The sequence below is a fragment of the Dermacentor andersoni genome, chromosome 3, assembly GCF_023375885.2.
Source record: "Dermacentor andersoni chromosome 3, qqDerAnde1_hic_scaffold, whole genome shotgun sequence".
In the NCBI taxonomy this organism is placed as follows: Eukaryota; Metazoa; Arthropoda; class Arachnida; order Ixodida; family Ixodidae; genus Dermacentor; species Dermacentor andersoni.
In genome coordinates this window covers 197,502,970-197,528,966 of record NC_092816.1, presented here as the reverse complement: position 1 = coordinate 197,528,966, position 25,997 = coordinate 197,502,970, and the positions used below count along the sequence as shown (strand labels likewise).

At 49.6% G+C, this 25,997-nt stretch overlaps 1 protein-coding gene across 1 annotated transcript in view; it reads left to right on the top strand.

Moving 5' to 3' along the window:
* The window catches only part of Pi3K92E (phosphatidylinositol 3-kinase 92E), a 171,011-nt gene that overhangs the window by 49,534 nt on the left and 95,480 nt on the right, over positions 1-25,997 (top strand). The window contains exon 5 of the mRNA XM_050172442.3: positions 20,723-20,899. Coding sequence (XP_050028399.2) covers positions 20,723-20,899 — 177 coding nt within the window. The remainder of the gene's footprint in view (positions 1-20,722; positions 20,900-25,997) is intronic.

Genomic DNA, 25,997 nt, shown 5'->3' with positions numbered 1-25,997 from the left:
GGCCTCCGTTGGCCGGTTACATGTCCCCTACTGGCGCAGCACTTGTAAAAAATCCACTCTATTATCGCGACGAAAAAAAACCGACCCGATACTTAGGCCTAGTCAGAATCTTGCCCTTTCAGAAACAGCGATCACCAAATGGGGCGTCCGTGCCCACTGCCTCACCACGCGGGCAGCCAGCGGCGGCGAAGCGTACACAAACTCGACCGCACTCCGCAATGCCGTCATGTCTAGGGGACTAAGGCACACAACACGATGAGACGTTCACTTGAGGGATCGCCAGACGTTTGTGTGCAGGCGCGAGTAAGGGATTGCGCGAGAGAGAAAATCTGGGGACTTTAGCTCCTTGAATATGACTCTGCCTAGGCACTAAGGAGAATGTTTCTAAGCGCGTGTTGTAGGCTTTTGTCCCCAGGCGTGCCGGCATCGCGGAGTGGGGTCGAGTTCGTTTACGCTCGGACGCTGCCTGCCTGCACGGTAAAATAGGTGAAGCAGCTGGCATCGACGCCCGATTAGGCGACCGCTGTGTCTGACAGACTGTCTCGTCCCTGCCGCGCTCGTGCTAAGTCAGTCGTGGCGGATCATAGCTTGCGACCGTAGTAGAGCCCGGGCCGCATATATTGAAAATCTAGAAGGCAGAACGCCTTACCAACCGCGGTTGCAAGTTGAATGCAAGTGGGTGGAATACCGCCGGTGACGATGACTGTCGATGATCGACAGTCATCGGTCACTGGTATTGCAGAAGTCGCGGGGCGCGGTAGTGCTGAACTTATCGTCAGAAGTTGGCGGCTAGAAGTAACTATATTGCTACACGCGTATGGTATTTGATTATTTGAACGAGGCGCGTGGGCGCCATCACTCGAGAAAAGAGGAGGCAGAACGAACTGGGCTCGCGCTGTGAATCTAACCGGACAGCGCTGCAACCACTGTTGTAAATATGACCTGTAAATAGTTGCTCGTCCTACTGACTCGTACTTCGCGTAACATTGTCGTGGTGGTGGAACGTTCCCCGTCCTCGCCACGGAGCTCCGAAGCGGCCGCACCGTCGTCTTCTCAGGCATGGCTTCCAATGGAACCACCCTGTCGCCACCTAAACCTGCGGCCTCAACCACAACGTTCCTAGTCTCCGAGATCCTGGGACATTCTCAGCCTAAAATGGCGTTGACGTCGACGACTGTCTCAACATGTGTGAGAGTGTTAGCCAAAGCCACCACTGGGACCCTACGATTATGCTTGCCAATGTGATCTTTTATCTGGACGGGACACCGCGTATCTGGTTTCACACCCATGAGGTCGAGCTCTCCAGCTGGGACATTTTCAAAGAGAGTCTTCGCGACCTATTTGGCAACGCGTCAGATCGCCAACCGGCTGCGCGAAAAGGGATTTCCACCCGTGTCCAGTAGTCGACCGAATCGTATGTCTCCTACGTACCGGAAGTGCTCGCGCTTTGTCGGAAAATCGACGAGCACATGGCCGAGGTTGACAAGGTAGGCCACATCCTAAAAGGCATCGTGGACGACGCCTTTAATTTGCTCGTATACAACGACGTTTCTACCATCGACGCTATCGTCAAATGCCGCCGGTTCCAGGTAGCCAAAAGCCGCCTCGTTGTCCCACAGTTTTCCCGGCTCCCAAACACCCCTGCCACGTCCTATTGCTCCGTTCTTGCCGCCACACGACCATTTGAAGAGAACGTCACCGTATCGTTCGCCGTGAGATTGAAGCGTCGAGTCCGGCCCCCCTTCATCTACGAGCCCTTGACGGTACCTCTGACCAAGCGGCCGCCACTATTTCCGTTATTCAAGCAGCTGTGCGGAAAGAAATTGCAAACCTTGGCATCCCTACCGCGTGCTCTATCTCCCGACCTGATTCGGCACCCATTACCATGTCCACAGCCTGTAATGACCAGTATTTCGCTCCCAGACCACGAAATTATGCTAAATGGCGAACCCCAGACGACAAAACCGATCTGCTTGCGTTGCCACCGCGTTGGTAATGTATCCCGCCACTGCCGCACCACCTGGATGCCGCCGTACTGGAGCTCATTCCTTACTCCGCGCCCATACGCCTTCGCTCGCCGTTATTCACGTCGCCGTCGGTACCCTACTTCTGATGCCCCTGACAGCCGCTCCTCCGTGCCGTCGCTCCCCGTCACTTGGCTGCTTGTCCTCGCCAAACCGACAGACGGCAAACTACACCAGCTCTTGGAGATAGTGCTGGATCACGTTCGTCCTGTCCAAATCATCCATTCACGCTCCTCACCAATACGAACCTAATTGAAGTAGACGTAGATGGTGTTGCGTTGACGGCATTAATTGATACTGGAGCCCAAGTATCCATAATGAGCGCTTACCTATGTCGTCACCTCAAAATGTTATCACGCCTGCCATCACTCGGCCGTACGCGTCGCCAATGGCGCCATTGTCGCCGTCAGGGGTATGTGCACTGCTCGCATAGGAATTGCTGGTCGCCAAGTTCCAGTCCTATTCACCGAGCTGACCAGTTGTCCTCATTACCTAATCTTCGAGCTCGACTTTTTGACGACGCATTCCGCCTTCATCGACTGTTCCACCGGTACGCTGTGCCTCGAGCATTCTCTTCTTTCAGGCGCTCACCCCGAACAACCAAACACCCTCTGCACTACAGCGTTTGTTCGCTTATTCCAAAAGCCCTACCCTTCGTCGAATTGGCCTCAACGTCAGCCATGCCTGATGGCGACTATGTCGTCGCACCTATTCGTGATGTCCTCCTGGCGTGCGACATCTCTGTGCCACACTCCGTCGTAACCCTTGCCGCTAATCGGATGTGTCTCCGCGTTATCAATTTTGGCTTGACGAAGCAAGTGTTACCTGAAGGCATAGCGGCGGCCACGCTCCGGTCAGTGACAGACGACCACGTCACTGCTTTTGCAGCCGACGCGTCTCGAGATCCTCCTGACTACCCGCAGGATGCCTTGAACCTCGATGGTCCCTTACGTCCTATCGTCCCTACGGACCTCGCACCTGACCAAGTAGCCACCCTATATCGCCTTTTGCTCTCCTACCGCGACATGTTTGACAGTGACAATCGACCACTTGGTGAGACGTCCCTTGTTAAGCATCGGATAAACACTGGTGACGCTGTTCCCATTCACTGCCGACCATATCGCGTGTCCATCGCAGAGCGGCAAGTTATCCAGCAGGAAGTAAACAAGATGCTCACCAGAGGCATTGCTGAGCCCTCGTCGAGTCCTTGGGCGTCGCCGGTCGTGCTCGTCAAAAAGAAAGATGGAACGTGGCGCTTCTGCGTTGATTACCGCCATCTCAACCGAATCACTAAACAGGACGTTTACCCTTTACCACGAATCGACGACGCTCTTGATTGTCTACGTGGCGCCAAATACTTTTCGTCCATCGACCTACGATCTGGTTATTGGCTGATTTCCGTGGATGAGCAGGACCAAGAAAAGACCGCTTTCGTCACTCCAGATGGCCTCTACCTATTCAAGGTTATGCTTTTCGGTTTATGCCATGCCCCCGCCACGTTCGAACGGATGATAGACTCTCTGCTTCAAGGTTTCAAATGGTCAACTTGCCTATGTTACCCCGACGACGTCCTTGCGTTTTCTCCTACATTTGAGACGCACCTTGAGCGCGTCGCAGCTATCCTTGACATCTTCCGCAAGGCTGGGCTCGAATTAAACTCATCAAAGGTCCATTTCGGGCGCCGACAGATTACAGTGCTAGGCCATCTCGTCGATGCTTCCGGAGTACAACCCGACCCGGAGAAGGTTCGAGCAGCAACGGCCTTTCCTGTACCTCAGTCTGTCAAAGACGTCCGGAGTTTTGTGAGGCAGTGTTCTTATTTCAGACGGTTCGTGAAATATTTCGCAGCTATCGCTCGACCACTCACTGAACTTCTGAAGAAAGTCGTGCCTTTTAAGTGGGGTTCCCCTAACGTTGCCGCCTTTTCACGCCTTATCACAATTCTCACCAATTCACCGGTCTTGGCTCACTTTGACCCGTCCCCACCTAGAGAGGTCCGAACTGATACCAGTAGTTATGGGATCGGCGCCATCTTATCGCAACGCCAACAGAGACACGACCGCGTTATAGCCTACGCTAGCCGGCTCCTGACAACTGCAGAACGCAACTATTCGATTACCGAGCGCGAATGTCTTGCTCTCATCTGGGTTGGTTCAAAGTTCCGCCCATGTTTATATGGCAAGCCCTTCTCAGCAATCACAGGCCATCATGCGCTATGTTGCCTTTCGTCGTTCAAGCCGGCCTACCGGCCGGCTTGGTCCTTGGGCCCTCCTACTACAAGAATATCCCTACACAGTGACTTACAAATCGGGGACGCCAACACCAGGACGCAGATTACCTCTCTCCCTACCCAGTCGAAGACGCGACCTCTACGTCTGATACTGACACCGACGCCTGTGTTCTCTCTGTTTTTCTGCTACTCCATGTCGCCGACGATTTGATTTGACCGAATACCTAAACGAGGAGCTCTGGAGCAAGGGCCACGTACCGAACGAGTGGAAACACGCGGAAATCGTGACCATTCCCAAACCCGGCAAGAAGCCCGCGATCGACGCCTTGCGTCCCATCTCGCTGACTTCGTGCCTCGGCAAGCTGTAAGAGAGGGTCATCGAAACCCGCCTCCAACACTACATAGAGGACAGTGACCTCTTTCCGCACACCATGCTTGGCTTCAGACCTGGCCTTTCTGCGCAAGATGCTTTCCTAATCCTAAGGGAACAAGTTCTGAAGGGCCTGCCGAAGGGAGGAGAACACCTCCAGCTCGCACTCGACCTGAAAGGGGCCTTCGATAACATCTCTCATGAGGCCATTCTCAAGGGATTGAACGACATCAGCTGCTGGGAGCGCATCTTTAATTGCGTCAAGCCGTTCCTGACGCGCCGGACGGCAACCATCCGAATGGGCCAGTCTCGATCGGATACGATCGACGTGCCGAACAAGGAACGCCGCAAAGGGCGATAGTCTCCCTGATTCTTTTCAACGTCGCGATGCTAGCGCTGACCAAAGAGCTGCGGAAGATCCCGAACCTAGGTTATGCCCTGTATGCAGACGAGATCGCGCTCTGGGCCACCAAGGCCTCCCTCGCGCGAAAAGAGGCGACCCTTCAGGAGGCCGTGACGGCCGTGGAGAGATTTGCGGCAGCGAGCGGGATTCGTTGCGTGCCCGAGAGGTCTGAGGTGATCCGGGTGCACGGTGGAAGAATTTACAAGTCTACAAGTCTACAAGTCCCCCGGCCCTATCGACCTCTATCTAGAGGGCCAGAAGGTCACGGAAAGCAATAAGACTAGGATTCTGGGTTTTTGGATCCAGAGCAACCTGAAAGCCTCCCTCACCATCCAAATCCTAAGGTCCGCCACCAACGAGATCTCTGGGATTATCAAACGAATAACAAGAAGTCGAAAGGGCATGCGAGAAGAGGACTCGCTTCGCCTCATCCAGGCTGTGGTGGTCACCACAGTAACGTTTAGCATGCTGTATCCCTACCCCTCGCTAAACAAACGCGACCAAGAACAAGTCGATGCCATCATCACAGGCGCGTATAAAACGGCCCTGGGTCTCCCTGTCAAACACCTCAAACGAGGAGATAGTGGCCCTCAGGATCCGCAACACCTTCACTGAGCTGACGGACTCAGTTATGGCTTTGCAAAAAGCCAGACTACAGAACACTGTGGCGGGCAGAGCCATCCTCCACCGGATTCACATGGCAACGGAGCTCCGTGCCCTCGATGGGCAACCATCGCTCCCGCCTGAGGTCAGAGGCAAGATCAAGGCGTACCCCATACAAAAGCACATGAGTCATGAACTCCTTGAAGGACGACGCAATGTTCGTGTCGACAGACAGCGCCGGCAATTCAAGGGTAACCCGTACGCAACGTACGTGGATGTGGCGGCGTACCCCGTGGGGGGCCTCTTCGCGGTAGCCGCCGGGAACGGGGGAGACAACTCCTCGACCCTCGTGGCCTCCGTCAGGGCAGGGATCCCAGCTGCGGCTGAGACCACAGCCGCGGCGCTAGTAATAAAGCAACAAGACAGGGTAGGCAGGGAAGTTCATGTCGTTACCGACTCGCAGCAGGCCTGCCGTAACTTTACCAACGGATGAACACCGCTGCTGGCGGCTCAGATTCTAGGCCCGAGGTTGGAAGAATCCCGTCAAATCACGTGGATGCCGGGCCACGCCGGACTGGATGGGAACGAAAGGGCGAACGCTCGAGCGCTAATCAACCACGCGGGGCAAAACCGATCGTCTCATCAATCCACAGCCTTTACCTTCGTGCCCCTGCCATCCAATACGGCGACCGACTCGAGATCCAGTGACTCAACCGCAGGATTTATCCTCCCCCTCACTGAAAGCTCAACACTGAAGAGGCAGTAGCTCTCAGCTTTTTTCAGACAAACACATTCTCAAACCTAGGCAGATACAGCAAAATGTACTCACAAACATATCGTGGCATCTGTCCGTGGTGTGGCGACACGCCCTACACTCTTTCACATCTTGTGGTGATGAAGGGGAAACCTAAACGCTTAAAGACGCCTAGCACGTTATTTGAGCGGTGGGAGGTACAGCTGACTGGCGATACCCTGGCGAGACAAGAAGCTCTCGTCCAGCAAGTACGTCGAGCAGCCATGGCCAGTGGGGTCCTGGAATTAGGAGACCACCCACTCGACCTCCAGAGCAACGACTTCCATGGTCCAAATAAATGCTTTCTCTCTCTACATTTATTTGAACGACGATCTGACAATGAGAAGTAGCATAGCGAGATACTCTGTCTTAATTTTAACCACCTGAGATTCCTTAACGCGTATCAAATTCACCCAAACGAATGTTTGAATTTCACGTCTACTGGAATGCCGCGGCCGGCATAGAACCGGTGACCTTGTGCTCAACATGTCAAGGCATAGCGACTGAGTTGCCGCGGCGAGTAAAATGAGAGTAATCGACAAGCGTTCTTCGTGCGTGCTGGGCATGATTTGACACGTGCCACTTTGTGGTTGCCAAGTGGATCTAATCGTTTTTCTTAGGTCGTGTCTGCTGGTCACTCACGATACCGGGATACTGTCACGGTGTCACTCGATATATGTGAATGAAGGTTCCAGCAAGCCGTGCCCTACAGTATTTGCGGAGCACCACCACAGGGCCTTTCTTTGCGTGGCGTTTCTGGCATCGCTTTGCGTGGACAAATATTCACATTTCTTAACGTATTCCTTCTTGGCACGATATATTGCAACAGCCCGAACAATGCAATTCTTTTTAAAAAATGCTGGCCATATTATTCCTTATAGAGAACACATTAAGTTCTTTAAGCGCTGCCCCATGCGCAGTTTATTTCTCCTCTTGCCTACCGATCACGCTGGACTAGCAGACTAGCAGAAAGCTGCATGAAATAGCCTTCAAGATTGCGTGCGTATTCCCAATCGCCGAGGCCAAGCCCCACCTTTCTACTCGGTGTTGGGCGCTTTGTAGCACGGTCGATAAATTTCCCCTGTGGGCGTGACTGGCAACAACAACAAAACAAAAGCCCAATTTCCTTTGTTGCTTAGAGGATGCGTTTTCAACGTTACCTGGGAACGTTAGCTTACACTAAAATATAGATTCTTATTGGTACTTTCGTCATTTGGGCTCCTGCTATCTCCGTATTACCATAGTTATCACGCTTCCCTCCAACTGAGAACAGTTTCGCGGTATCCCATTGGGCGCGGGCTCCACTGTCCAAGCGAGCGGACGCGCTTCCGATGGGCTCCGCGAATTTTCGGCCTTTCTCGGCAGTCTTTCGATCTTGCTTTCCTGGTTTTTGTGCTCAATCGACGACGGAACACGAGAGGACCACGAGCATTCCGTTTTTTCTGCAAGTGGGACTTTATTTTCGCCATTTTGGACTTTGTGTGTTTGGCGCAGCACCTAGCTTAGTTGAGCCTAACGGCGCTAAGCCTACCGCGACCGACCGGGCCCGCGGCGTCCCCACCGGGGGCTCGTTTGCCGCTCGTGGCCACGCGAACGCTGTGGGTCATAGTGATTGTGGAAGGGTCGATTACACCCGAGGAATTTTTGGCACCAGGACAATGGTACGCGAGTGAAGAAGGAGGATACGTGCAGCTAGAGAAGAGCGGAAATAAAACTGCGAAACAGCGACCCCAGGAGAGGCAAGCAGGAACGAAAATGGCGGCCAAGTCGATCGAGCGTCAGCAAACGCACATTCCAGACGGCGCCGAAAAAATTGTTAACCGACTACGTCGTGGCTTAGGTAAGCTTACCAAATATGGAACAGCTTACCTGACTTACATCGTCAAAATGTTGGCGGGGATCCACCCACACGAAGAGAAGGAGGATATGATAACTCCAAATATGAAGCAGCACTCCGTTTTCGTAATCACTATGAGTGCAGAGAGGAAGCTGAAGTACGCGAACGTGAAACACCTCACGTTCGACGATGAACAAGTGAAGACTTTCGCCTATGTGGCCACCCCCGAGCACTGCGGCAAGGGAGTCATCCACGGGATTCCGCTCGGATACTATATCTAAGGAATTCTGTGCCACTTAGACCGCAAGGATAAACCGAGATTCGAGTCGTCCGCAGACTGGGCAAAGATTCAAAGTCGATCTTCATTTTCTTCAATGAGAAAGTGGTGCCAAGATGGATTTATCTCAACGGGCCACCAAAGAGATGCCAGCTGTACCGTAAAATAGGAAGTGTGCGTCGCCTGTGGCCGAATCAGGCATCGCGATGACGTGTGCCCGGACCCGACGAATGTCAAGTGCCGTGACTGCGGCCACGAGAACCCGTCAAGTGACCACAACTGTGAGCTGAAATGCCAGCTGTGCGGCAAAGGCCATGCCCTAGGAGACCCCAAGACCTCAAGTGTCGAGAAATCTTCTGCACTCCCCATGAAGTCAAGAATCGACAGTGGGAGAAGATGAAACAAGTAGTGATGAATGTTGGGGGACATAAGAGTCGACAACGCGAGCCCAAAGGGGTAAAAGTCTTCAAGTTCCGCGAGGACTCTTTCTCGAGACTGGAAACGAATCAAGGCAGACCACCGCCGCGTAGCAGAGGACGCTCCGGTTCCCACGCCAGGAGCCAGTCCAGGGGGCGCTCGAGCTCAAGGGGCCCTGCCAAACCACAGAGATGAGGTAGGAGCAAGGGGCGTAAGGGTGTTAATTTTGAGGGCAAAGTCTCCCAGGAAAGTAATAAGAGAGATAAACGGGACGAGGAAATTGAGAAATTAAAGAAAATGGTCGAAAATTAACGGGGATAGTCGAATCGCAACGGTCTGAAATCCAAAACTTAAAGAAACCGCAGAGGCAGGCAACACCTCCTCCGCAACAACCCATTAGGCAAACGACTTCCCCAGCGGCACGTCAACAGCCGCAAGGAGAGGGTAAGATGGTCACAGAGGCGTCCCTCCCGCCACTGATGAAACGCAAAATTTAAGACGCCGACCCTTTTCAGGCTATAGAGAAAAGGGTAGAAAATTTGAAAAAGTTAGAGGCAAAGATGAATTAATTTATGAACCATATCAACATCCAAATTCAAGCTGTCCTAGGGGCAGTTCAGAAAAAGGCCGAGGAATGCCAAAAGCTAAGGAATAAGATGTCCTTCATGAACGGGTGACAACAGAATATGGAGCGGATCGTTACGCAGCTGCAAAATCGCCAGGCGCGCAAATGAAAATCAGATCTGGCAGTGGAAATGTCGCGGCTTCCGGCGCAAACGGCTGATTCTGCAACAGTACCTCCGCTATTAGATGAAACTCCTTTGGCGATTGCCCTCCAGGAAACTGGGGGGCCCGCAGAACTGTCAGGCTATCAGGCATTTCATATAGGCAGGGGGGGAGAAATCCTCGGTTACAACGCTCGTGAAAAGAAATATCGCGGCCCTTGAACACGATCTAGAGTCGAGAGAGACCGAGAACGTGCTTTTCGAAATTCTAGCCGGAAAACAGATGGACCCTAGTCTATTTCTTCTAAATCTATGCAGCTCACCCCGGCGGAGGAAAGTGAAATTCAGGGCTCTGCTGCGCTTAAGCACCGCCTCTAGGATCCCGATGCTACCGAGGGATCACATCAAGATAATTGTCCGCCCCCGAGGCGGCCTCGACGTTAAAAAGTTCAGCCTGGTACATCTCTCCAGAGCGCTGGCCATGGCGGCAGCCTTGGCGCCGGAAGACACGACGGAGGACACGTACTGTCCGAACGGCTGTCAAAACATTTTGGTGGTATCGACTCCGCGGGAAGAAAACGCGAGAGCTTACGCCAAGTTACGCAAGATGCATATGAGGGATGGACCCTTCGAAGTGGCGGCCTACACCGCAGCAAGAGAAGATACATGCAAGGGTGTTGTCGCGGTATCGACCTGGACATTAGCGACGCGGAACTGAAAACCCTTTTCGTCAATCACCGAAATCCGTGCCTCGTCGAGGTACGTCGGTTCAAGCAAACTACAGCAGTGGTGGTACTTTTTGAAGGACAAAGAGTGCCAAACAACGTTGTTTGTGATAACGTACTCATGCCCTCTAATCTCTACCGACGACAGATAGATGTGTGCTATGGCTGTGGTGAAATCAGACATAGATCTGACGCGTGTCCCAATCCGGCAAGTGTTAGAAAGTGTAGGGGCTGTGGGATCACTTCCCCTCCTGAAGATCATCATTGTGATCCCAAGTGCGCCATTTGCGGTGGCGGACACCGAACTGGGGACCGAAAATGCAGTCGAAGATTCCAGATGCCTTATATTGTGAGGCAAAGGCGTCGAAGGCGCCAACGACAGCAAGCACGCTATACACAGGTGGCCGACGACATTGAAGACAGCGACAATTCCCAGCGCACAGGGGTCATGCAAGAAAATGACGCCAACTTGCGCTCTCGCACGAGAAGACGCTACAGCTCACGAGGGCGCTCCCGCTCCTGGGGGCGTTCTCAATCAAGACGAAAACCCAGCTCTGGAGAATCTTCTGCTGTCGACCCGCAACCCAGAGGACCTGGGGCAAGATCTAGGTCCCGTTCACAGTCTACCCCAAGAGCAACCTGGGCCGATCGAGTAAAGAACGGAGGCCTTGGGAAACCAGGACAACCGACAAGGGCAAGGTCTAGGAGTGCTAATGGTAGGGCACAGCCGGAACGTGAGTCAAATCCCCTAATATTGCCATTAGAATCAGAAAATCGGAAATTAAGGCAAGAACTGTCTGAGCTCAGGGAGGCTTTCAAATCCTTTAAAGAAGGGTCCGAAACACCCCGTAGTCAGATGGAGACAAGGGCTCCAAAACCCTTGGCCGGCAAACCTAAACGTAAAGCCCCCCACCCTGTTCCCATTAGCGAAACAGAGGAGGGAGATTTAGAAACCTCTGAGGCAGAGGAGATGGGAGAGAGTGAGGCACCCCCCAAACACAAAAAAGTCAGAATAGCCGCAAGGTTAGCAACAATAGACAGGACTCTGGCGAAAATCATGGAGCTCATCACTAATCTAGATGCTCGAGTGGGTCAACTGGAAAGGCCCAAAGTTAAGGCAAAGGCAAGCGCAGCGGCTGCATCGGCAGTCCACGGAGGCACAAGCAGTAGCCCGAGCGCGGACTCTAGGGGTTCGGGTAGTCAACCAATGGTATCATAATGGCTTCAAACGACAACAATAACATTAAGATATGGCAGTGGAATTGTGCGAGTTTCCGAAGGGGCAAGGCTCCCCTGTAGCAGCTCATTAGATCGGCCAAAGTTAAGCCGCACGTTATTCTCTTACAGGAAACACTAGCTAAGGAGGATATCTCTCTACCGGCTTACAACTCCGAAACCTTGACCATTCCAGGGGGTCTGGGAATAGGGACTTTGGTTCGAAAGGGTACCTCCTATAAAACTCACGAGCTTCCCAAGTACAAGGTTGGTCTAGAAGCACAAATGATCGAACTCATTCTGAAGTACAAAAAAGCAGCTAACGTGTATATAGCTAACGTTTATAGCTCTCCGCAAGATAGGAAAAGAAATTTTGATATCCTCTTGGGCCGCATTTCCAGTAAGGCAGGTACAGCCCCACTCGTAGTGGCTGAGGAATTCAACGCTCCCAACAAAGAATGGGGCTATGGTCATCAGAGCGTCAAGGGAACTAATTTAGCAACCATGGCAAGTGAACTAAAATTCGCTCTTATTACAGATGCTAACTTCCCCACGAGAACTGGTACCTCCACTACCAGAGATACAACCCCGGATCTAACATTCCTTTGGGGAATTGAAGGCTCATGGGACAATCTGCAGGAGAATTTAGGAAGTGATCATTACATAATTGAAGTCATCTTACAGACGCAACCACCATCACTAAGGAAATATGAGTACGTGGACTGGGATCTCTTTCGTAAGTTGCGTAAGGAAACCAGCATAGATGACCAATCTTATGAGGAGCTTTTAGATCAACTAAAGGCAACGATTAAGAAAGCTACTAAAGCAGTCTAAACAGAAATGGAAGTCCCAAAAATGGACTCCAAGCTAGCTCACATGCTGGAAGCGAAATATTCTCTTCTAACCAGATGGAAGAGTCACAGACTTAATAGAGGACTTACAGCCAAGATCGCCCAAGTTAACCGTGGTATCGAAACATACGCGGCTCAACTTTCACGTCAACAATGGGACGAAACATGCTCAGAAACAGACTGCAGATTGCGCAGAGGAGGCAAATGGAATCTATTGAAGAGCCTACTTAAAGCAAGCTCTCCAGAGGTACTACAAACCTTACCATAAACAGACTCGTCGATAAACAGATAACTATAGGGCGGAGAGCAAAAGAGGTAGCAAACGACCTCGCACACATGTACCTGCCACTTAAGAATGAATATGAAAACGAAGAAGAAATAAGCGAACCTTACTCCGGAACATCGCAACCGGACTTGGACAGTGACTTCACTGCAGCTGAGATAAGGCATGTACTCTTAAATTTAAATGGGAGATCTGCTCCAGGTCCGGATGGCAGCACAAATAAACTTTTGCGAAACCTGGACGATGATGCCATAGACATAATCACGCTCAAAATTAATAGTCACTGGAGATCCGGCACTGTCCCACCGGAATGGACGGAGGCCAAAGTGACGTTTATATCGAAACCCGGCAAACCACTAACAAAGGAGAACCTCAGGCGCATATCACTAACATCCTGTATTGGCAAAGTAGCCTAACATGCTATTCATAGCAGGATAATAACAGAATAATAACAGAAAACCAGGAGCTTTTCAGGCACAATCTCATAGGCTTTCGGAAGGCATTATCCAAACAGGACGCCATGCTCATGATCAAACGGGCTATTATTGACGGCCCTAGCAGGGATGTAAAGGGCTTCCTGGGTCTGGATCTTATCAAAGCATTTGTTACGGTTGCACATAAACATATCCTACATGAAATCTCAACCTTGAACCTGGGAAGCAATTTTTACAATTATGTGAGGTCCTTTCTAGCTAATCGGACGGCTCGGGTCATACTCGGCATAGTCAGAAGCGGTTCATACAATTTAGGCAACAACGGCACACCACAAGGTTCAGTATTATCCCCACTCCTGTTTAACATTGCCATGCACAGGCTCTCGGAGGAATTGTCCAAAATCCCGAGCTTGGGGCACGTCATATACGCTGACGATATCACAGTGTTGGTCCCAAGGGGGTCACTCGCAGCACTAGAGCAGACATTGCAGGCAGCGGTAGACACCACAGAATCCTTCCTTAAGGGCACCGGACTCAGGCTATCACCTAGTAAATTTGAGCTGCTGCTCTTTGGACACGGGAGACAAGGTGTTAGAAACCTTGCGCCTTTAGAAACTCTGCCAATTAAAATCACAGACAACACAGGACGGGTCATACCCAGAGTAGATCAAATTAAAATTCTGGGTCTTCTCATTGACGCAAGGAGCTGTAATGCCAAGGCCCTGAACCGTCTGACAGGTCAGGCCAACAGTACTTTAATGTTCCTGGGCAAGGTCTCAAATCGAAATGCAGGCCTCAAGGCGGACAATCTCATCAGAGCATATCATGCATTTTTCATCAGTCATGTGACGTACATTGCATCATAGCTAAACTTGGGGAAAGGAGAGAAGGCTAAGCTAAACGCACTTATACGCTCCGGACTCAAAAGGGCTCTGGGATTCTCGCACGGAACGAGTACCGAACTCCTCAACAAGTTAGGACTTCATAACAACATAGATGAGCTCATTGAGGCACATTCGATGTCACAAATTGCAAGACTCTCCAACACTAAGCCAGGGTGCGAAATTGTAGATGAAATCGGAATACTGCCTCGAGGAGGAGACGTCTCTAAGTTCAAAATACCCAAGGAGGTGGAGAAACAATTAGTTGTAGACCCCATACCTAGAAATATTCATCCTGTCCACAACAAGGGCAGTAGAAACGCCAGGGCCAAATGCATTCTGGCTAAGCTGCGCCAACAACACAACTCAGCACTTTTTGTCGATGCAACTGGTTATGGATCGGGCAACCGATACGCTATTGCCGTGGTCGATGAAAGCGGTGAGTTAATAAGCGCAGCGTCACTAAGAACGAGCTCCATTCATGCCGCCGAAGAAGCAAGCATAGCACTTGCAATTACAATGAGGGGAGGCTCCACGATTTTCTCCGATTCCCGTACAGCTATTAGGAATTACTCAGCCGGCTTCGTCTCAATGGAAGCACACAAGTTACTTATACACAGTATTAATACTCATAATTACGACCAACTGGATAGGTCACACCTAGTCTGGTTTCCGGGTCATCAGGGCCACTCGGTCAGCCCCAATGGCTGCAATCCTAACGAGCAAGCTCACTCTGCTGTGCGATATCTCACATGCCGCGCATCAGACCAGGAACTGCTCCAGGATGACTGCGGCTCCTACAAAGACCTACTTACTACTTTTCACGAGATCACCTCACAGTATAGGGACGGCAGGAGGTTTTTTCCTCCCCCCATCAGAAGCTCAATCGAGCTCAGGCAGTCACATTAAGAATGATTAGAACTAAATCTTATCCCACACCTTTTGTGCTTAACGAAATTGACCAGGATTTTCCCGCGGAATGTAAAAGTTGTGGACACACTCCGTGTCTATTTGATCATATGTTCTGGCTGTGCCCCAACCAAAGGGCTTCGGATCTCAACAGTGAGGAGGACTGGAGTCTGCGCATATCCAGCGAAGTCCTCCAAGATATACTCCTGGCCGTCCGGAGAGCTCACGACATCGGAAAGGCCTTTTGCCTACGTGGGCGGAGCCACCGATGCAGACAGCTGTGGGAAGATACCCATGATTAACTTATCACTCTGCACAAGAACCCAGAGAGTCGAACGAGGGTGGCAATAGCGTTAGTAAGGATACATCCCCAGATCTGATACTCTTGAAAAACGTAAAAGGTCTACAATGGGATAATTGGGATCAAAATTTTGGCAGCGACAACTACATAATGGTTTCCATACTGAACGAAGACCTTAAAACGCGCCGGGCTCACGCGCCCACCGTCGTTGAGTGGGTTAAGTTCAGAGATATCAGGAGGGCGCAGGAACTGGGGCCCATCAGAAACATCGAGGAATAGGTGCCGGCGCTCAAATTGGACGTTAGAGAGACGACAAAAACGCTCAAAGATGATAGGGCCCCGGAGATTGCGGACAGCCGTCTTCTGCATATGTGGGAAGCTAAGGAAAGCATGGAGCGTCGTCTCAAAAAGCAGAATTGTAACCGCAACCTCAGAAGGAGGATTGCGAGGCATAACAAGAAAATTGAAAATTATACTTTAAAATTATGCGAACAAAATAGGGTCAACAAGCGTAACGAAACCGAGGGGAGCATGGACCTTTCCAAGACGTGGAGCATCCTCCGGCACTTGTGGGACCCCGAAAGCTCGAAGACTCAATCCGGTATAAGATTGGCAAAGGCGAGCCATGCGCTCGAAGGGAGAGATTATTATTTCATGAACAAATTATTTGAGTCGTACTTGGGAGAAACATCGCAAGCCCCACTTCTCGATTATAGTGGAGCGCCAACCGAGGCGTTGGACGCCCCCATCACAGAAGCGGAAGTGAGGGCAGAGATTGTAAGACTTCAAATGAAGTCGCCTCCGGGCCCTGATGAGGTAATGAACAAAATGCTCAGGAACTTAGAGGATGACTCCATTAGGTATCTAATGGAGTACATGCAGGAATGTTGAGACATATAGGTACATCAGGGACTTGCTGACGTGCAGAATTGCCTGCATGATGTACCGAACGCTGGAATCCCCCACAATTGAGTTAGGGCGTAAGGGCACACCCCAGGGATCAGTGCTGTCTCCCCTACTCTTCAATGTGGCTATGAGGGAACGCTCGGAGCAATTGGCAAAGCTCGAGGGATTCATCATAATCATCATCAGCCTGGTTACGCCCACTGCAGGGCAAAGGCCTCTCCCATACTTCTCCAACAACCCCGGTCATGTACTAATTGTGGCCATGTCGTCCCTGCAAACTTCTTAATCTCATCCGCCCACCTAACTTTCTGCCACCCCCTGCTACGCTTCACTTCCCTTGGAGTCCAGTCCGTAACCCTTAATCACCATCGGTTATCATCCCTCCTCATTAGATGTCCTGCCTATGTCCAATTCTTTTTCTTGATTTCAACTAAGATGTCATTAACTCGCGTTTGTTCCGTCACCCAATCTGCTCTTTTCTTGTCTCTTAACGTTACACCCATCATTCTTCTTTCCATACCTCGTTCCGTCGTCCTCAATTTAAATAGAACCCTTTTCGTAAGCCTCCAGGTTTCTGCCCAGTGGGTGAGTACTGGTAAGACACAGCTATTATACACTTTTCTCTTGAGGGATAATGGCAACCTGCTGTTCATGATCTGAGAATGCCTGCCAAACGCACCCCAGCCCATTCTTATTCTTCTCATTATTCCCGTCTCATGATTCCGATCCACCGTCACTACCTGCCCTAAGTAGATGTATTCCCTTACCACTTCCAGTGCCTTGCTGCCTATTGTAAATTGCTCTTCTCTTCCGAGACTGTTAAACATTACTTTAGTTTACTGCAGATCAATTTTTAGACCCACTCCTCTGCTTTGTCTCTCCAGGTCAGTGAGCATGCATTGCAATTGGTCCCCTGAGGCAATATCATCAGCGAATCGCAAGTTACTAAGGTATTCTCCATTAACTTTTATACCAAATTCTCCCCAATCCAGGTCTCTGAATACCTCCTGTAAACACGCTGTGAATAGCATTGGAGAGATCGTATCTCCCTGCCTGACGCCTTTCTTTATTGGGATTTTGTTGCTTTCTTTATGGAGGACTACGGTGGCTGTGGAGCCGCTATAGATATATTTTAGTATTTTTACATACGGCTCGTATAGACCCTGATTCCGTAATGCCTCCATGACTCCTGAGGTTTCGACAGAATCAAACGCTTTCTCGTAATCAATTAAAGCTATATATAAGGGTTGGTTATATTCCGCACATTTCTCTATCACCTGATTGATAGTGTGAACATGGTATATTGTTTAGTAGCCTTTACGGAATCCTGCCTGGCCCTTTGCTTGACAGAAGTGTAAGGTGTTCCTGATTCTATTTGCGATTACCTTAGTAAATAGTTTGTAGGCAACTGACAGTAAGCTGATCGGTCTATAATTTTTCAAGTCCTTGGCGTCCCCTTTTTTAGGGGTTAGGATTATGTTAGCGTTCTTCCAAGATTCCGGTACGCTCGAGGTCATGAGCCATTGCGTATATAGGGTGGCCAGTTTCTTTAGAACAATCTGCCCACCATCCTTCAACAAATCGGCTGTTACCTGATCCTACCCAGCTGCCTTCCCTCTTTGCATAGCTCCCAAGGCTTTCTTTACTTCTTCCGGCGTTACCTGTGGGATATCGAATTCCTCTGGACTATTGTCTCTTCCATTATCGTCGTCTGTGCCACTGGTACTGTATAAATCTCTATAGAACTCCTCAGCCACTTGAACTATCTCATCCATATTAGTAATGATATTGCCGGCTTTGCCTCTTAACGCATACATCTGATTCTTGCCAATTCCTAGTTTCTTCTTCACTGCTTTTAGGCTTCCTCCGTTCCTGTGAGCATGTTCAATTCTATCCATATTATACTTCCTTATGTCAGCTGTCTTACGTTTGTTGATTAACTTCGAAAGTTCTGCCAGTTTTATTCTAGCTGTAGGGTTAGATGCTTTCATACATTGGCGTTTCTTGATCAGATCTTTCGTCTCCTGCGATAGCAAACTGGTGTCCTGTCTAACGGAGTTACCACCGTCTTCTATTGCACACTTCTTAATGATGCCCACATGATTGTCGTTCATTGCCTCAACACTACGGTCCTCTTCCTGAGTTAAAGCCGAATACCTGTTCTGTAGCTTGATCTGTAATTCCTCTATTTTCCCTCTTAGCGCTAACTCATTGATCGGCTTCTTATGTACCAGTTTATTCTATTCCCTCCTCAGGTCTAGGCTTAAAAGGGATTAAAATTTAGTATATATGCGGATGATGTTACCCTCTGGGTCAACCGGGGAAGTGATTCGGTTATCGAAAGCCTGCTCCGGACCGCCACCGACATCGTAGCCGATTACGCGGCCAGAGAGGCCTAGTGTGCTCGCCGCAGAAATCAAAATTGTTTATATACAATTCGAAGCACTTAAGGTGCAATGCACCGTCCCAGATCAAAATTAAAGTGGTGGGTAAGGAGGTACTAATAGTCGAGGAAATCAGTATCTTGGGCCTGATTCTCCAGTCACACGGCCATAATGGCGAGACCGTCAAGAGGCTGCAGAATCACGCGATGTAGACCCTGAGCCTAATTAGGCGGGTGGCAGCAAAGGTCGAGGGTTAAAGGATAAAAATTTCATTGAACTAATACAGGCGTACATCTTCAGCAGGGCGAGCTACGCAATGCCATATCTCAATTTGAAAGCGGTGGAAAAAGAAAATATTGATTCTTTAATGAGAAAATGCGTAACAATAGCGCCGGGACTGCCCATGTGCCCATCCACAGCGAGACTGATGGCTCCAGGGGTGCATAACACATGGGCAGAACTGACGGAAGCGGTGCGAACCTCTCAAATTGAGAGACTTAGCACCACGAGGACAGGAGGAGTCGTATTAACCAAAGCTGGAATAAATCCGGATAGAGGCCCCACCCAAAAGGTGGAGGTAGATACGGAAGTCAGAAAAAAATCGGATTATCCCCCCCACCTACCGAATAACATGCATCCGGAACATAACAAAAGCAAAAACGAGCCGAAGCATTACAAATTAGATTCGGCGAAATTTCGGTACGTGAGTTGGCCTATGCAGACGTGGCGCGAGGTGGCGGCGGTTTTACGGTGGCGACGGCTGTCAGCGGCCGGGTAATCCCGTGACAGTCACTCAGTCACTCTGCGCGGTCGGAGCATAGAAGCTGCCGAGGAAACTGTGATCGCGTCAGCGTGCGCTGTAATGGACGCGAAATTTGTGATCAGTGACAGCAAAACTGCCATACAAATTTTAGGCAAGGGAAGGATCCCGTGCTTAGCGGCCAGAATCCTAGGCCAGGGAAAGGTAGGTAGAAAAATTCAAATAATTTTAGACTTCGGCGCACGAAGCCGTCCCCGGCAACGAGACGAGGCGACCCACAAACTGGCTCGATATCTCTACCGCCGAGCCGCTACAGGGCCCCTCGATGACCGAGGGAGCGGAGAGCGCATGCTAAAATATGGGAAGATCACGCAGCATTATAGATTGGATCGTGGACTGGTATCCTCGCCAGACCCTAAATTAAACAACAGACAAGCAGTCACGTGGATTATACTTATACATATCCGCACCAGGTTATGGCACACTCGGCCACATAATATGGGAATGCCCGTGCTCTGCCGGGGTACGCACAATATAGGTAGTAGAGACACCTGGGAGACCCTGCTGCGCAGCTCGAACTCTGAGCTGCGGCTCCGGCTCGTCCAACTTGCTGAAGAGGCTGCTGCGGACCTCCCAGCGTGCATTTGAGGCGGCGGCACCCGCCCCCTTACCTGCGTGTCGGGGGATGTCGGGGTAGATGACCTTATCCGTTGGACAATAAAGTTTATTATATCTATCTGTCAGTATCGCATTGCATTTGTTTTATCACGACGATAAAAACAAGTTATTTCGTGTAGTATTCATAGTTTTCTTCCTTTTACGTACACTTGCAGAGCCCAGTGGGTATGGCGTGGCTCTGTGGAACTCGAAGACGTGGGTTTGGTGCAGCACGAGTAGCTCGCATTTTGATGAGGGTAAATGCAAAAATGCTCGTTCACTTAGGTTCACAACGGGCACTACTACGCGCCTCGTATGAGCTCGCGGCTTGGATACGTAATATTTAAAACAATAAATTATTTTACCCTTTCATGTGCATAGCAGGCTCAGACGGAACATTAGCGAACATCATTTGTTTGTACACATCTGTAGCTGCCGACAGATAATCCGTTTAAAATGCAATGTGCTCACCGAAGTCTTACTTAACAAATTGTTTCAGCCATGATTACGATCGCCTTGGAACGAATGCGGACTTGCGCACCCTCAATTGTAGGGTGGTTCACCAAATATAAACATCGGCATCAGCTTCGTAGTTTTCATTTCCAATTTTTTCACTCTGTTGCAAAAACACTTACAGCTTGCAGCTTCCCTCAAGTGTTTTCGCAGTAGCGCGTGGCGGCTAAGAGCCTTTGACCTGTCACCTCCATCGTAGCAGCGGCGAACTTTTCTCTCGCCAGAGCACGTTAACCGTGAGCACGTCGGTGAGCGCCACCCCACAGCAGCTGCTTCAGCAGGCCATGCAGAATGCCAGCACGGAGGAACAGTTCCTGTGCCACACAGTTGAGAGCCTCGTGCTCAAGGTGTGCGGTCGAGAAGAGTACCTGCTCGAGGAGCTGCCTCTTCTGCAGTACAAGGTATGCTTGCGCATTCCTCTGGGTGATGCGTCAGCGAACGCGCCAGTGAGTGAGCGTGGTTGAAGGAGCAAAGAGATGCTTGATATATAAAAGAAATGAACAAGGGAGGGCACGAATACGACAAATTATGACAAGGGCATGAAGACATGCCAGAAGTAAGTTTTTTGTGTCATGATACTGTACTGTATTATATTTTTATTGTGTGGGACGTATTTTATGCCTACCGTTTCATGGTTTCTCCTGGGTCGGTTGGTGTGGCTGTGTGTCAGTCGGTTCATTGGACAGTCGGGTACGGGTCAGATTCTCGCCTAGTATATCCTCCTTACTCAAAAAAAAAGAGAAGGAAACGCGCCGGGCATCGCGAGATGACGCAAGGGGCTCAGCATATTGGCCTAAGATGCGTGCCATCGATGACCTATGTATTCTAATTAGAAAAATACTCATAAAGATTACGCCACAATCGCATGTACGCTTCGTCGTAGCCAAGAACCACGGGACCGAAATAAATGCGCCGTCAGTTTCTGGAGCGAGCGTTAGCCGCCATGACGAGACCGCACTGGGAGCACGTTGTAGTTCTGACGGACTCTCAGGCGGCATGCGAGAATTTTTCCAGGGCTGCACAACGCAGAATGTGGCGAGCGCACCAGCTCCCACCATTCATGCAAATCGTGTGGACTCCGAGGCATGAGTCCTTGCGCGGCAATCAGCAGGCACACGCCTACGCCCAAGCGCATGCACACCGGTAGCCGCGAGAGTGACGCGCCGAGCAGTTCCAGCCTGAGCCGACACCAATAATCTACGCGCACATCCTACAACACTATCGCCTTCCACGGAGAGCACTACCACCGCCTGATAATACTCTGACGCGACAGGAAGCCATAGTATGGCGCAAACTCTAAACACACGCGCATCCACGCTTTAGTCTCTATAGATCTAGAGCACGCCATGCACCCTGCTCTGTATTCTTATAAATGCAAACACGGCGATCAGTGCGCAACTCTTTGGCACATGGCATGGGCTTGCGCAAGCTCACCAGAGCTCGCACCCATAACGTAACCCCCCCTCATACACACACACACATACACGGCAATGGCAGGCGACCTGGTCAACCGAGCGAGAAGAGCAACCAAGGCCGCTGGACTCCTGGACTGAAGGGACCACCCACTGCGGAGCGGAGGAGCTACCTACGCTTCTGTGCTCTTTTGTGGAAAGTTTATTCTCTCCCTCTCTCCCTGTGCTTCTTCGTGACAATGCCAACTTGCTTTTTAAGATGGTCGCCACGTGTTGATTACGACGATGACTTCCATATTGTGGCACATACCCGAAACGGGCGGTTCGCCAAGAAATGGCCGGTGTACATTTAATATCATCGAGAATAAATGAAGAAATACAAGCCTACATAAGAGTTGCCGACTGTGTAGCACCGGAGCGCGAGAGAACAAGCGTGCGACAGTCTCCTTTGCGGCTAAGACGCACGATTGAAATGAGAAAATCTATAGCACGTAATTGCCCACTTCTAGAAAAAGTTTCACTTTACAAAGCCGTCAAAACGTGCATGTGAGTCTGCATTTAGTTCCCAACACAAATTGTCATCTGTGTTGCGTGTAACAAACATTAATTGGCTCTGCTCTCTCCGTACTTTACGGTCACGGATGGTATGCGCGTGCCAGCAGCAGACAGCGTTCCCGACAGGAAAGTCGCGAGCGAAGAGCGTTAAAAAACGCAAATACGCGCAGCATAGCGAATATTTCTTGGGCATAAGATAAGGCTAAAGGGCGTGAACAATTTTTAGAGGGTACCCAATGCTGCGAAATCACGTGAAATCGCTCCCATTAGCTATATGCAACCACTGTTGCCTGTTTGCTTTCCTGCGTATTCTTGTGATTCTTTTTTTCATTCTTACAAGCAGCGTAGTTCGCCACAAGTTGATGAGCATTTCGCTGGAAGCGAGCTTGATACAGAGCGGAAAGGATTTGCAAGAAATGCCCAATGTACCAAAAAAGAACGGAAGAGGTCTCTTTGGCTCATTTTGGCCCCTTTCCCGTGTCTTCGCATTCCTTGACGCGCTGTATCAAGTTCGTAATGCAGCACCATGACGCTTAATCTTCAACTAAAATTCGCGCGAGAAATCTAATCTCAACCCATCGAGTGCATTCCCAAGGTAACCTTATTTACCGATCCGGAAGATAAAAAAGATAGTTTTAGCACAGGAAGTAAACCAGAAATCCTTACAGTGAGCTGAAAATAACATTAAGAAACTGATGCGAGACGAAGCTACGACGGGGAGTGAGAACGCTAACCGAGTAAGTAAAACGACTCCATAAATTTGATCAGCCAGGTCAATCACTTCAAGTAAGCACTTGGCCGCGCTTGAGCTTGTTCCTCTAGCGAAGGGTGAGTCGTATTTTTTGAGGCGGAGATGTACACCATCGTCGAAAAGGAAGTCGCTGAAATAAGATGTTTTATCTCATTCAAATGAACGACCAACAAGCCAAGGCACGACAACGTTTGAGGTACAAAAGGCGGATGGCGCTGCCATTTGTAAAAAATACGGATTATTGCAAGCAAGCGCACTTGCGTGGATGTTCCAGTTTCGTGATTTAACGAATTCTGCAACTAAATAAAAAAAAGAAGCTTGGCCACACTAAGAGAATTGAACATCTTTTGTGTCCTCCAAGAAGGCCATATTTCTCTCTCTAATGAGTAAATCAGTGCTGTGTTACAGCAGCAAACGCACCGTGCTAGCTCGGCCATTCGCACACTTTAGATAATCGTGCCGCATCACGTACGGCAAACGGGAGAACAGGGAGAACAGAGGAGACAGTGAGGCTTAAAAAGGATAAACAACGATAGTCACAACATCCAAAAGAAAATTAAATCTAAATACATCGTGTTATGCTATTTTTCTGTCACTTATTTGTCACTGACTCAATATGAGGCTTCACTGTCGATCGCGCAACCCGCAACTGTCTATCTGCTGCGAGAGAGTGAGAACAGTGATACAAAGAAGTAACAATTGTCTCTGTGCGTCTGGATAGGAACGCACACAGCGCAAAGAGAAATGGTTGAAGGCGGGCTGTATTGTCATCCGCGAATAACGAGAAAACATTTCCCTGGTTACGTATGGAGAACTGATCGCTGCATCAGTGAGAGGCTAAAGGAGCCGAAGTGTAGCGTGCGCTGGGCAGTAACGCGGCATTATTGAATGCGCTGCCGAGACGGCGGGAGCGAGTTGCCGTTGCGAAACACAGAAATACGCCACACCAGTACAGATGAAGTGACGCGGCCCCTTGTTCAAGGCGGATGTATCCTTTGATTGGGTGACACGGACGTAAGCAGGTCACCGATATAGATGTTCGATAAGGAATGTCACTTCCTTGAAAGATCAAGATAATCAAGAGCTGCGTTCCGCTTGGAGCTGCATAATTTGGTATTCTGTTCGCACTAGGCATTTCATTGCGTTGTCACTTTATCTGCGCCGTATAAATGTGTATATATATATATATATATATATATATATATATATATATATATATATATATATATATATACATGAAGTAACTGAATTTTTCAATGGGCCATACGTATATGAAACGGTGCCAATCAGACCTTCACTGTTTTCTTTTCTTTATTTACCCAACAGTTATGGCCGATGCACTGAATTTTTTCAAGGAATACAGTAAACATTCACCAGAGTGTCTTTATGTATTTCGGTAGAGAAAGATACACGTAAAAAAGAATGAAACAATAGAAAAGAAGAAAGAAAATAAAACACAGGAAAAGAATGTAAAAGGCTTGAGGGGGATAGCCTAGGGCCAAAGAGATTACTCGTTGGTAACGGAGTTCTTCAAGCAGCATTCGTCACCCGCCTCATCATTGCCCGTGCACAGGTCGTCGACGCGTATGGTCCCCGTTACGTGCGCTTTTACATTCTCGACCAACGCGCAAGCCTTTTTGTGGTGTCCTGACCAAATTAAGCAGAATGCGTCAAAAAAGGAACCTGAGGGCTAAAGAACTTACTCGTTGGTATCACGGTTATTCCTGGTGACCTCGCGGGATCATTCACCTCATCATTGGTTGGGCTCAGGTATTTGACACATTCCCCGGGACAGCTATCAAGGGGTCATGGGGTGAGAAGCATGAGAAAATGAATTTAAAAAAAGAAAATTTAGCTATGGGGTTTAACGTGCCAAAACCACTTGCTGATTATGAGGCACGCCGTAGTGGAGGACTCCAGAAATTTCGACCACCTGGGGTTCTTTAACATGCACCTAAATCTAAGTACACGGGTGCTTTCGCATTTCGCCCCCATCGAAATATGGCCGCCGTGGCCGGGATTCGATCCCGCGGCCTCGTGCTCAGCAGCCCAACACCATAGCCACTGAGCAACCACGGCGGGTAAAAAAATGAATTCATGAAGCGTGCTTGTACATTGTAGACAAACACGCAAGTCATTTTGTGGTGTCCTGATCAAATGAAGAACGTTGCAAAATTTGTAGAATGAGTAAAAGAAGAATAAGAGATGCAATGTTCATTTGTTCCCAGTAAAATAATAAAATAACAGTGTAAAATAATATATGAACAGAAAGAAAGGGAGGGGCAGACTCAGTTCCGGGGTGTACTACGAACTGATCGTGGCAGAAAAGGGAAAATTCTTTTCTTGTGGCATTTATATAGTTATCTACAATTGGCACAATCGTACAATGCTAGTACTCAGAATCATCAGGTTCAGCTGATCCGTCGAGGCGGAGCTGGGCAACGCTGCCTCCCATTACCGCGTGACGGGCTATGCAATGTGTGTGAGCTGCGGAGTACTTGCGCAAGCCCATGCCGATTGTACCGCGGATCTGCAATTTCGGAGGAAAGGGTACGAGATGCGCAGTTTCTCTAAAGATATGACGTGCAAAAAGCAACCTATGTTCTGCCCTTTTCTATAAAAAAAAAGTTACAGTCACTTTACCAAACGATAAAGAGTGTGAAGGCTAGAGCCTGTGCGCTTAAGTTACACTCATTAAATTACTTGACATTCGAATGCGTTTTTACTTCTTATTACTTGTTTTCTCGCACCAACGATCGCGGGTTCGAGTGCACTAATTAA